Source organism: Eublepharis macularius, chromosome 9, assembly GCF_028583425.1.
Source record: "Eublepharis macularius isolate TG4126 chromosome 9, MPM_Emac_v1.0, whole genome shotgun sequence".
In the NCBI taxonomy this organism is placed as follows: Eukaryota; Metazoa; Chordata; class Lepidosauria; order Squamata; family Eublepharidae; genus Eublepharis; species Eublepharis macularius.
In genome coordinates, this window is record NC_072798.1 from 12,650,739 (window position 1) to 12,664,008 (window position 13,270).

The following is a 13,270-nucleotide window of genomic DNA, read 5'->3' on the forward strand; positions in this document are numbered from 1 at the left end:
AAGTGACAAAGGGGAGCTCTAGGAATCACTGCGATTCACAACCTGGAAGTGACAAAGGGGAGCTCTAGGAATCACTGCGATTCACAACCTGGAAGTGACAAAGGGGAGCTCTAGGAATCACTGCGATTCACAACCTGGAAGTGACAAAGGGGAGCTCTAGGAATCACTGCGATTCACAACCCGGAAGTGACAAAGGGGAGCTCTAGGAATCTCTGCGATTCACAACCCGGAAGTGACAAAGGGGAGCTCTAGGAATCTCTGCGATTCACAACCCGGAAGTGACAAAGGGGAGCTCTAGGAATCTCTGCGATTCACAACCCGGAAGTGACAAAGGGGAGCTCTAGGAATCACTGCGATTCACAACCCGGAAGTGACAAAGGGGAGCTCTAGGAATCACTGCGATTCACAACCTGGAAGTGACAAAGGGGAGCTCTAGGAATCACTGCGATTCACAACCTGGAAGTGACAAAGGGGAGCTCTAGGAATCACTGCGATTCACAACCTGGAAGTGACAAAGGGGAGCTCTAGGAATCACTGCGATTCACAACCTGGAAGTGACAAAGGGGAGCTCTAGGAATCACTGCGATTCACAACCCGGAAGTGACAAAGGGGAGCTCTAGGAATCACTGCGATTCACAACCTGGAAGTGACAAAGGGGAGCTCTAGGAATCACTGCGATTCACAACCTGGAAGTGACAAAGGGGAGCTCTAGGAATCACTGCGATTCACAACCTGGAAGTGACAAAGGGGAGCTCTAGGAATCACTGCGATTCACAACCTGGAAGTGACAAAGGGGAGCTCTAGGAATCACTGCGATTCACAACCCGGAAGTGACAAAGGGGAGCTCTAGGAATCACTGTGATTTTTAGAGCTACTCTTCCTTGCTTCTAGGTTTTATCTGGAAATGACATAGCTACATCAGCTGTTTTTTATTTTCCTCTCCCCATCAATACGAGCGGGAGAAAAATAGGTCTTAATAATAACAGCATTTGATTTATACACCACCCTTCAGGACAACTTAAGGCCCACTGAGAGCGATTTACAAAGTGTGTTATTATTATCCTCATGACAATCACCCTGTGAGGTGGGTGGGGCTGAGAGAGCTCTGAGAGAGCTGTGACTGACCCAAGGTCACCCAGGTGGCTTCAAGCAAAGGAGTGGGGAATCAAACCTGGCTTTCCGGATTGAAGTCCTGCCACTCCTAACCACTACACCAAACTGGCTCTGTCTTGCTGACTGGAGATCTCCCTCCGTACTGGGAGGCTTGGCAAGCCTAGTGGATATACATCACAACAACAACAACAACAACAACTACTACTACTACTACAAAGATCTTTCCTCTAACCTGGGTCGAATAGATGGCTCGCTTCATGATGGTCAGATCGTCGCGATCCAGGATCTTGTTCATATCAGGGATTTCTCCTCTGCAGACACAATAAGGAAAGCCTTCTGGTGAAGAGGCAAGATGGCTTCAACAAGATCTTTACAATTCCATGTGAAGGGTGGCCTTCCTCCAGCCAGCATCGCAGGGACTTAAGCAGGAATTAATTCATACAGGATGCCACGTCATAATAAGCTGTGATCTGTCATGCTTTCCCATTGCATATAAACTATACTCATATAGCACCCCCCCACACTGCTAGACCTCTCATCTGTGAATTCTTAACTCCATGCGTGCAACACTAGACTCACACTTTTGCGCTGTAATCTAAGGGGGAAATTAGCAACTCTCACCTTAATAGTGCTTCATAGAGCTTTTTCCCAAACTTTTCTTTCACAGAATGTGCAGTGTCCCTAAGGGAGTAAGTGAGGCATTGTTAATAAGGATACTAACTTCTTTCCCCTCCCACCTTGCAATGTTTTTACTGTCAATTATTCTTAATTTGCATTTTCTCCTGCATGTTTGCTAAGGGGGAATGTACTGCTGTGCTTGTAAAACTCTCCCAAACTCCAAGCGCTGCTGCTATGCAGCCTCTTTCCTTAAGATGGAAGGAAAAACGGGACTCTGGGAATTCCTGCAATATTTGCTCATTCAGAAATATTCAAGTCCAGCGGGAAGAAAAGGCACGCTCCCAAACAAGTGGTTTTTTAAAGTCTCATCAGCATCCACCAGAAGACACATCTATTTGGAGTATCTTCCCATGCCCAAATTCTTTTTCCAGCCATCTGCAAATCTCACTTTTTCTCTGTTGCTGGCTACATTTCGTCCCCAACAATTTCTCTCCGCCCCACTATCCAAGCACATGGGGAATGTCATAGCTGGTGTCAGTGATGCCCTAGCTGGCCAGATTGTCAGATTATGATAGTATAACGATAATAACATTCAATTTATATAACCACCCTTCAGGACAACTTAACACCCACTCACAGTGGTTTGCAAAGTGTGTTGCAGGGCTTTTTTCTGGGAAAAGAGGTGGTGGAACTCAGTGGGTTGCCAGCACAGGGGGCAACTCTTGGTGGGAGGTGGTGCCCCTGGTACCACATGTGTGTGCACAAAGTGTGTGCACTCTCCCAGGGCAATGATGTCACTTTGGGTCAGCTGGAACAAGGGGGGAGTTTTTAAAAGTTTAAATTGCCCACGGCGAAAATGGTCACATGGCTGGTAGCCCCACCCCTGATCTCCAGACAGAGGGCAATCTAAACTCCCCTCTGTCTGGAGATCAGGGGGTGGGGCCACCAGCCATGTGACCATTTTCAAGAGGTTCCGGAACTCCGTTCCACCGAGTTCCAGCTGGAAAAAAGCCCTGGTTGTTGTTATCCTCACAACAATCACCCTGTGAGGTGGGTGGGGCTGAGAGTGGGGCCAAGAAGTTGTGACTGACCCAAGGTCACCTAGTTGGCTTCAAGTGGAGGAGTGGGGACTCAAACCCAGTTCTCCAGATTAAAGTCCTGCTGCTCTTAACCACTACACCAAACTGGACCTGGGAGTCCCAGGCTCAAAACCCTACTCTGCCATGGAAGCTCGCTGGGTGACTTTGGGCAAGTCACGCATTCTCAGACTAAGCTACGCCACGCAGGGTTGTTGTGAGGATAAAATGGAGAAGGGGAGAACGTTGTAAGCCACTTCAGGTCCCTGCTGGGCAGACAAGTTGGGTATGAATGAAGTAAATAAAGAAATAAACAGTAGGCACCATTCTTGAACTCTCATTCACAAAACATCTAGCTATCAAAAAAGCCGCTGAGTAATATCTTAATCTAGTTCTTGAAACCTTAAATGATCTTCAAGTGACCATTTTCATGAAGTTTCTTTATTATGTGTATGTTGAAGGGCTTTCTTATGCATCCTGTTTCCCGGAGAGCAAAATCTAAATATTCTAGCTGTCCCTGTTTATCAAGGACTGCCCCTACTTTCTGCTCCCTGTCCCTAGCAAATCATCGTCCCAGTTTTAATACTTGGCAGACATGGAGTATTCATAGGGACTTCTGGCACTCTGCACTGTGCCTTGCGTTCCGTATTCTGCTGGACTGATCAAATGAAAAGATGCAATTACTTATCAGTTCACTAGGTGGTGCTCCATAAATCACAGAAAGTGTGTAGAATTTAGAAAAGTTTTTCTAAGAAGGGATCAGACCGAATTTCAAAAGGTGTCTGGTTTGATTGGAGTCCACTTTGATTTCATTTCTGCCCCTTTCTTCAAGCCATATTTTTCTCCCATTACAATTAACTTATTTATCGATGCTGTTTTTGCATCAATTATATAAAAAGGATGTATAATATATAAATGGCATAAAAGGGCATTTAAATGGAATAAAAGTCATCAATGGCAATGAAGCTGAGATGAACTAATGTATGAAATCCAATCAGAAAGAAACGAACATGCCTATATCAGTTCATCCTTAATTTTAAGGATTTCCTAAAAATGGGAGCAGCAATCTATTCTTCCTACATGCATCTGATGAAGAGAACTTGATTCTCGAAAGCTTATGCTACAATAAAATTGGTTAGTCTTAAAGGTGCTACTGGACTCTTTTTGATTTTGCTACTACAGACTAACATGGCTAACTCCTCTGAATCTATGAACATTTTCAGTGAAATCCTAAACAGATTTACTCCAGTCTAAGCCCGCTGAAATCTCCTAAGGATTTCACTGTTCGTAGCATGGGCTCAACATGAGATCCTTTCCCCGGGAAACAAGTTGTAAGCGGCAGTACTGCAGCCCAAGCTCTGCTCACGACCTGAGTTCGATCCCGGCGGAAGCCAGGTTCAGGTATCCAGCTCAAGGTTGGTTCTGCCTTCCATCCTTCTGAGGTCAGTAAAATGAGTACCCAGTTTCCTGGGGGTAAAGTGTAGATGACTGAGGAAGGCAATGTCAAACCACCTTGTAAAAAGTCTGCCAAGAAAACGTCGTGATGTGACATCACCCCATGGGTCAGTAAAGACTCGGTACTTGCACCTTTACCTAGTTAATGTTTTAGAGTGTTCTAAGAGTTTTCTCCCTGACAAAATAGCTCAGTAATACTTAACAACATTCTTGTTGAGGCAGGTTGTTATCTTCATACTGCACAGGAATTGATTGACAGCCATGATTCGGATTGGGTCCACATTGCATGAAAAGGAGGAGATTAGACTGCCCCCTGTACCTGTGTACCCCTCTGTGGGGCAAACAGTGACCCCTGGTTCTATTTCAGGCTGGAAAAAAATGGCACGAGGGACGCTATTAGCCCTCCTGGCTGGTTTGGCATAGCCCTTTGACAAAACGAAGAGCCATCAGCCTCTCTCTTAACAGGAAAAAAAATCAAGAGTTTTAAAAGAGAACGAAAATGAAGGTTACCAGAGCTGCTTTCGGATGGCCTGGCCTTTCAGCGTTTCCACATTGAAATTGTTAGTGCCTGCTGGCATTATAAAGAACACAACGACTGTAACATCGCTCTTGTGTACCTGAAAAAGGAGAAGATCCCTTTCTCAATTCTCCTCCTCAATACCTCGGCAACAAGGAGTCATTTGCTTATGTTTAAGATAACTACACTGCCTTGATTTCACCATAACGATAGAGCAAAATGGGCAGCTACTTCTTTCCCGAATGTACAGTTTGGGTAGCATATTTTCTAAAGGCAATCCTAACTAAAGGTACTGCATACACAATGTGATGATCGGCTTGACGTCACATGACCAGTCAGCTTTGGCTAGGGTGGCCAGCCTCCAGGTGGTGGCTGGAGATCTCCTGGAATTACAAGGGCTCTCCAGGCCGCAGAGATCAGTTCACCTGGAGAAAAGGGCTGCTTTGGAGGGTAGACTCTATGGCATTATACCATGCCGAGGTCCCTTCCCTCCCCAAACCCTGCACTCTCCAGGCTTAACCCCAAAATCTCCAGGTATTTTCCAACCTGGAGTTGGCAACCCTAGCCTTGGCTGCCCAAGAAGCTACTCAGAGCGAGGTTAGGCAGCACCGCCATAACTTGATGAGGCTTCCAGATAATGCCAGGTAGCCCTTCTGGTCTGGTTACGAAGCCAAAGATCTGGTTAAGAAGCCAAAGTGAAATGTTTCCTGCAACATTTTTTTGCTGTTTTTCAAGATCCTCCTCCCCCAAATTGCAAAAACAAAAGCTGATGTTTCATGGGTGTACGAGAGTGTGTGTCAAGATGGGTAGCTGCAGTCGCCTGTCTGTAGCAGTAGAAAAGAGCAAGAGTCCAGTAGCATCTATAAGACTAATAAAATTTGTGGTAGGGTATGAGCTTCCATGAGTCACAGCTCACTTCTTCAGATACACAAGATACAATATCTGAAGAAGTGAGCTGCGACTCATGAAAGCTCATACCCTCCCACAAATTTCGTTAGTCTTATAGGTGCTACTGGACTCTTGCTCTTTGCTACTGTGAGGGTGTGTGTGCATTTTTCATGAAATGTGTTGCTCTGTTTTGGCTTAACCACTGGTTTCTCCCATCTTTGTTCACTCTATACACACATCTCAGCAGAGGATAGAAGGTACAGAGATCCACTGAACTCAAATGATTTGGTAATAGCCATTTTTCCAGATATTCAATTGACTGGATGCAATACCTTTCTTTGGATTACTGCATTTGAAGGGGCCAGAAGGGGGAAGGCAGAAATCCATTGTGTTCAAGCTGGCTCATATTTTATGTCTGTTTTAATTATGAGTGGGCAAGGCCTGTAATTCTACGGTACACATGCCCTTGCATGCCAAAGGACCCTGTTTCAATCCTCATTATATCATGCTCCCCCACCCCCTCCTGCAAGAGTTCCCAGAATCAGCACTAGGAGCTCTTCATTAGAGGTCCACCACCAGCCAGAGCAGACGGGCCAATGAACCAATGGTCTCTTTCAGGAAAAGGCATCTTCATATGTTTCTTACCCGCAATAGGAAATTTAATCGGGATAAGGCCTCTAAAAACATGTCGGCCCCTTTGTTTGAAAATTCGTATCTCCCAGCAATGAAGAAAAACAAGGTCTTTTCGAGGCTGAAGTCAAGATGGCTAGAAAGGGAAAAAAATAAACAGAAAGCGGTAACTGATCAAACAATTCCTGCAGTTGTACGGAATGAAGGTCATTCCAGCTATGTTATAGGAAACTGGGAATTCCCATCCTAGGTTTTTGACATGGGTAACCTAAATAGTCATCAGGCAACTTTGTTCGGGGTGGTGAAGGCGGTATAGATTTGCTTATCAATGGAGAAGAAAGTCTGTACTAAAGAGAGGGATTCTCAACTGCTCATCACCCTATTTGGAAATGCATCATGCGACTTCATGCATGACATGGAAGCCTGCATCAAACATTACATACTACCATATTACGTATTCCACTGGAACACATTTAATTATCAGGGAAGGGAGAAACTTTTCCTTTTATCTGACGGCCTGTTTTCCTACCAATATCCTCCAGCTGTGTTGTTCCAATTGTGATTTACCACATTGTGGAGGGAAGGGGGAAGTTGCAAAGGAAAGGGGCATCCACAAAACATTATCGTTTGATTGTTCATTCCCTGGCTGTCCCCACCCTTCGCACACTTCTCCTCCTCTTCAGCACACTTATTCCTAGCCATTGCTATTGTGCTATAGCAGGCCTCAAGGAAAATGTTTTATGTTATATTGATTATTAACTAATAAGTGCTATAATATTGTTCTGATTAACTAACATTTAAGAAAGATTAAATAAAATCCTTCTTCAGAGTAAAATATGGCTGTCAAGTCAGCTAGATACTGTTAGAACAGGAAACTTGTAGCCTGAGAAAAGAAGAAGTACATTGCATTGTATATCTCAGAATAGATTGCTTGAAAGCTAATGAAACTGCTGAATTAAGAGAAATGTCTGATTTATGCCGTGTAAAGAAAAGGTCATGTCTGGGGCAATGATCTTGATGATGAGGCTAAGATATTGTAAACTTGTAATCAACTATGTACCACATGCTATGTGATGTAAGCAACCTTGACTATTTCAGCATCTGAACTCTATCTATTCGGGGCTCAGGGATTTTGAAGTGATATGATATCACATCTGAGCCAGCCGGCTTAATAACTTTTCCTTCTTGAGATTCTGTTTGGTTTCAAGTCCTTGGGCAAATCCCTAGTCCTGCTACAGTGCTAGCCTACACCAATTTATTAAAAAGCTCTACGGTAGCACAGCAGGGCAAAAGGGAAGGAAGATGGCAGCTGATGGAGGGAAGTGCATAGAAAACTCTCATGTGGATGCTCCATTGTTAGTGGGAATATCTCTGTATCTGCAGTGGCAGTGAATGCAGAACAGAGAATCTTTGCCTTGTGGATTCACCCTTAGCATTCAGGCTTGAATTGTCTAGTACGATACATGGAGGAACAAACAGTCCAAGGAGACCATAACATGTATCAATAAATAGTATTTACGTATTGCTAATAAGCCTATCAGAGATAACAAACACAATCCGTTCAATAACTGTTCAATATACAGTCATAGAATTCAATCCACCAAACAACTTTTTATGTTCAGCTAATGTCCTTTCCATCTCTTTTTACTGTTGCAGGCAAGGAACCGTCGTAGCCACAGAGATGCTTATGAGCGGTCCGTGATGTTCCTGATGACCGAGGTGCTCCCAAGGGGAACTCCATGCGGAGGGTTGGCAACCTTGGTGCAGCTAAACGGGGTATGATCAATGCCGGCACACCCATTGCCAACCCCCTGCCGGGAAAGATAGAAAGGACATTAGCTGAACATAAAAAGTTGTTTGGTGAATTGAATTCTATGACTGTATATTGAACAGATATTGAATGGATTGTGTTCATTATCTCTGGCCATTTCCACGCATGTTGAATAATGCACTTTCAATGCACTTCAGCAATCCTTTGGAAGTGGATTTTTTGTTCCACACGTGGGCTGCTTCCACACATGTTGGATAATGCAATTTCAATGCTCTTTAGTGATCATTCGGAACTGGGTTTTCATGTGTGAAACACAAAATCCACTTCTAAAGGATAACCAAAGTGCATTGAAAGTGTATTATTTAAAGTGTCTGGAAATGGCCTCTGATAGGCTTATTAGCAATACGTAAATACTATTTATTGATACATGTTATAGTCTCCTTGGACTGTTTGTATCGTACATTGAAGACTACCCCCTCTTTTGATTTACATTGAATTGTCTAGTAGCAATATACCCTCTAAGATAACTCCTTATTGAGGCAATCTTTGGAATACAACTTCCTATGCTTGTGTTTTTGAGACTGTGTAAGTATATATTCCTCAGAAAGGACTGAGGCACTGCTCCTTAAGTGCTTAGGAAATAGCATGTAGAGACAAAATTTAAAGAGTATTTGGAAAAGAACTAGGATGTAAAAGACCAATTGTGGTCTATGGACAATTTCTGATGAGTATTATGTAATTTGTTGAACTTAATTTTGATTGTAACTTTACCTTTGAAGATTATGGAAAATAATAGAATTAGAGGGAATATTGCATTAATTAAAAGATAAAAGTGCTGTTGGAGGTCTGAAGGGAGGAAGGGGAAGGGTGGGCTGGGACGAATTTGTCATTTGTAGGAGAAAGAGTGAAGTGTATATGTTTTTTATGTTTGTTCTCAACCTATCCAATAAAATATTTCTAATAATAATAAAAAAGGAAATAGCATGTAGAGCAAGGGTACCCAACCCCTGGGCTGTGGACTGGTACCGGTCCATGGCCTGTTAGCAACCGGGCCGCACAGGAGGTGCGTGGCAGGCGAGCACAGAGCCGGCTCCAGGAAGCAGGCGAGGTAGGGACCATCTAGTTTCAGGAAAACAAGCTCAGGGCTCCCACTGATTCTGCACTGTGGTGAGTTGTATAATTATTTCATTATATATTATAATGTAATAATAGAAATAAAGTGCACAATTGTATTATTCCAAAACCACCACCACCACCACCCAGTCCGTGGAAAAATTGTCTCCCATGAAACCGGTCCCTGGTGCCAAAAAGGTTGGGAACTGCTGATGTGGAGGACCACCAATTTACTCCTTTTGAATCTTACCCATAGAAATGGCCTCGAACAAACTCTTGGATCCTGGCCTTACAGGTGGCGTGCAAGTTCTGAAACTCATGCATGGCTGAGAATTTCTTAATGTTCAGGCCATTTGGAGTGACAACGTCTGGAAAAAGCAGAAGACAAGCAATGATACCTCAGCATATCTCAAAGAAAAGGAAGAATGGGGCTACCTCCATTTCTCTGCAAGCTTGGCTGGTATCACTCTTTCTATTAATAAGCCAGCAGGCCTCCTTGCAGAAGACGAACATGACAAAATGGGACTATCTCTAAACAAGGTAAGATCTTTACATACTTGGAAAACTCCTCAGATAGGTAGAAAAATATGACTTTGTATATCAGGGCTCATTTCGAGGGGGAACGCACAGGAACGCAGTTCTGGCCGTTCCCCAAAGAGGTCATATGTCAGGTGGCCCCACTCACCAGACTCTCGGCCATTTTGGGCTTGTTTCAGCCTGGATTGGGGCCGAAATGGCCCAGATTGGGCCTTTGATGGGTGATGGATCACTCTCCCGCTCAACAGTGGCCCGATCCTGACCATTTGGGGCCCCTTTTTGGCCATTTTCAGCCCTTTTTTGCCATTTTTGGCCCAATTACGGCCCTGAATGGCCAGGATTGGGTCCCAAACAGCCAGGATAGGTGATGTCAGGGGGTGTGGCATACGCAAATCAGTTATGCTAATGACACACTTCCGGCGATGGCAAGGGACGTGGCATATGCTAATGAGTTATGCTAATAAGTTCCTCCAGCTCTTTTTCTTTGAAATGACCCCTGTTGTATGTTAACCAAAAGGGAAAAAAAACTATCAAAAACTGGACTGATAAAAGACTAAAAATGCTTTAGAAGGGAAGGAATGCTAAGAGCAGTGGATGGTTAATTAAAGGGAAAAGGGAGTGGGAGAAATCAGGCTCCTCAAGACATGAGATTAGAGAGTACGGGAGCAGATTTGGGTCATTATGTGGGGTTATCAAAGAGTGTCCCCAGTTCCACCAGCAATTCCAAGCAGGTCCGCAGCTCAATAGTTTCGTTAATAGTAAACTGTCCGGCTGATAGAAGAGGACTGTGAAACCTCCCGGAGAAAATCTAAGGGCCTCAACATACGTGGGGAGTCCTTAGGCATTCAGAAAAATACAACTTAGTAAGTTAATCACCTACGCAAAAAAGAGGGGGGGGGGGAATTCTTTAAGGACCAGCTTGACGGGGCTGAAAATACTTCAGAGAGATGGAATGTCGAGAGCGGCAGAGTTTTTATTGTGTGTGTGAATCAGCCTGCTGCAGCTCCTGAGAGACAGTCCCAATGGGGAGGTTTTCCAAATTGTCCCCCACCACAATTGTCTGCAGGCTCTCAGCTTGTAGATGACAAAAGGGGAAACGATCAGAGTTTGAAAACTGGAGTTTGTTTGAGCTCCAAAGATGAGCTCGCCAAGTCACTCGAACAACTGACACGCGAGTGAATGGTTTGATGGTACTGCGGACTCCTTATTGAATAAACTTTGCTGTCGGTACACAGCTGTACAGAAATGCTGGTGCCTGAGTGTGGAGTAGGGGGAGAGGACACTCGTGCTTCTTACCCTGGAACAGGTTTTTTGCCCTCTATCTGCTTTAATGATAATGATCTTTCACAGAGTTCAGGCTTAATGATCTACTGCGGCAGGGATCATCGACCTTATCTTGATCAACAACAGTCCACGCCTATTGCACAACTTTGCAGACTGCCATCCAGAAGACAAAATGCTTCTCATCTAGGGCTGTTTCTATACGGGTTATGCCCCAAGTTCAATGCTCTTAAGAAGAGGCCTTTTCTGGGTTCACCACAACATTGTAGCAAAAATAGAAAAGAATCCAGTAGCACCTTTAAGACTAACCAATTTTACTGTAGCATAAGCTTTTGAGAATCCCAGTTCTCTTCTTCAGGTGCATGGAGGGTAAGAAGAAACTGGTCAGATATTTAGGTGGAGAGGGGAGGGGGGAGTAGATGCAATCCGTAGCTTCTGATAATGGGATTAGTTTGCTTCTGATAATGAAATCAGTTACTTCTGATAATGAGATAACCATTCATAGTCCCTATTCAATCCAAGCCTGACTGAATTGGAATTCATATGTAAATTTGACTCACTCAGGCTTGGATTGAATAGAGACTATGAATGGTTATCTCATTATCAGAAGATGCAGAGGAGTTAGCCGTGTTAGTCTGTAGTAGCAAAAATAGAGAAGAGTCCAGTAGCACCTTTAAGACTAACCAACTTTACTGTAGCATAAGCTTTCGAGAATCACAGCTCTCTTCTTCAAATGCATGCATTTGACGAAGAGAACTGTGATTCTCGAAAGCTTATGCTACAATAAAGTTGGTTAGTCTTAAAAGTGCTACTGGACTCTTTTTCATTATCAAAAGTAACTGATTTCATTATCAGAAGCTACTGATTGCATCTACTCCCCCCTCCCCTCTCCACCTATATATCTGACCAGTTTCTTCTTACCCTCCATGCATCTGAAGAAGAGAATTGTGATTCTTGAAAGCTTATGCTACAGTAAAATTGGTTAGTCTTAAAGGTGCTACTGGATTCTTTTCTATTTTTGCTGCTACAGACTAACACGGCTAACTCCTCTGGATCTATACAACCTTGTAGTACATTCATGCATCTTCTGGCTTTTCCTTCGCTTTTCTCCAGTCCTTCCCAAATGTGCTTTGCTATCAAGTTTCGGAAAAGACGACGGGAGCTTTGATTCTCGAAAGCTCATACCTTGGAAATCTAGCTGGTCTTGAAAATGCTACTGGCCTCAAATCTTGCTTTTCTACTGCAGACCAATATAGCTACAGACCAATATAGCTACCCACTTGAAACAGTAAAGACTGGGTGGCTGCCAAGTGGGTGGGAAAGCTCAGATTTTCCCAATTCAGTCCCCATAGCTGCCATTTTTGCTGCCCCTGTTCCCATAGCAGCTCTTTTCTCCCTCCCCAGTAGGGTTTTTTGTTTTTAATCTGCAACTGAATAACATTATATCAAAAAAGGAGGGAGGTAGCATTGTGACTGACACAAGGGCTAGCCAATCAATGCTGTGAACCAGAAAAACAGGTTTCTCTTGACCCTAGTCCTAGAAAGGAGAATACCAGTGTGTTATAACAGTGTGCATTGCATTTCTACCCTGGAAGCTCTACACACCGGTCTTTTCTCTATTGGAGTACAGCAATGTCTTGCGTACAAAGAAGAGAGGAAAATACTCTAGGGGGCAGCAAGCTCTAGTTAGACAGGACTGTAGGGGAAATACCCTCTTTCTAATAAGGGCTTTCTCCTTGAGAGGAAATTCATGTTGCGAATTTCCTGGGGATGCTCAAGGGCAGGATTTTATGTGTGGTCTTCAATTCATATGCAGGCTCTACTTGCTCGGCGCATGTGCAGGCCACTTTCATGGGAGCTCCCTTTGTGTAACTGCATCTGCAAGTGTGTCTGGAGGGCAGAATACCAATTCAGCTCTGTTTTTGCTGTGAGAACAAGTACTGTAGGCTCCTTTGATTTGCCCATTTGCATTTCTTTAAGGTGTCAGAAAGTGTCAAGATCTGCATTTAAATGGATAGATGTGGGAGGTGGGAGAAACTGGGATACTTTTAGCAGCTGAGGAGGCACTGATATTGAACACTTGAATGTACGCACGTGGAGCAAATTGAAGTGTGACTGTGTGAGCAAGTGCATGGGAAGTTGGAGGGGAGGCATGTGAAACGAGGTTCACTTGAGCTTCCATAAGTACTTGGTAACACGTATTTCTACCCCTTATCTGTCTGCAGAATGCAACTCTTAGAAGTCTTTCAGAACTCTTTGAACTAGCAAGGC

At 43.9% G+C, this 13,270-nt stretch overlaps 1 protein-coding gene across 1 annotated transcript in view; it reads right to left on the minus strand.

Moving 5' to 3' along the window:
• The window catches only part of GYS2 (glycogen synthase 2), a 63,050-nt gene that overhangs the window by 12,332 nt on the left and 37,448 nt on the right, over window positions 1–13,270 (minus strand). Inside the window, 5 exon segments of the mRNA XM_054988683.1 lie at window positions 1,346–1,424; window positions 1,735–1,794; window positions 4,773–4,879; window positions 6,313–6,433; window positions 9,432–9,549. Of these exon segments, the coding sequence (XP_054844658.1) occupies window positions 1,346–1,424; window positions 1,735–1,794; window positions 4,773–4,879; window positions 6,313–6,433; window positions 9,432–9,549 (485 nt within the window).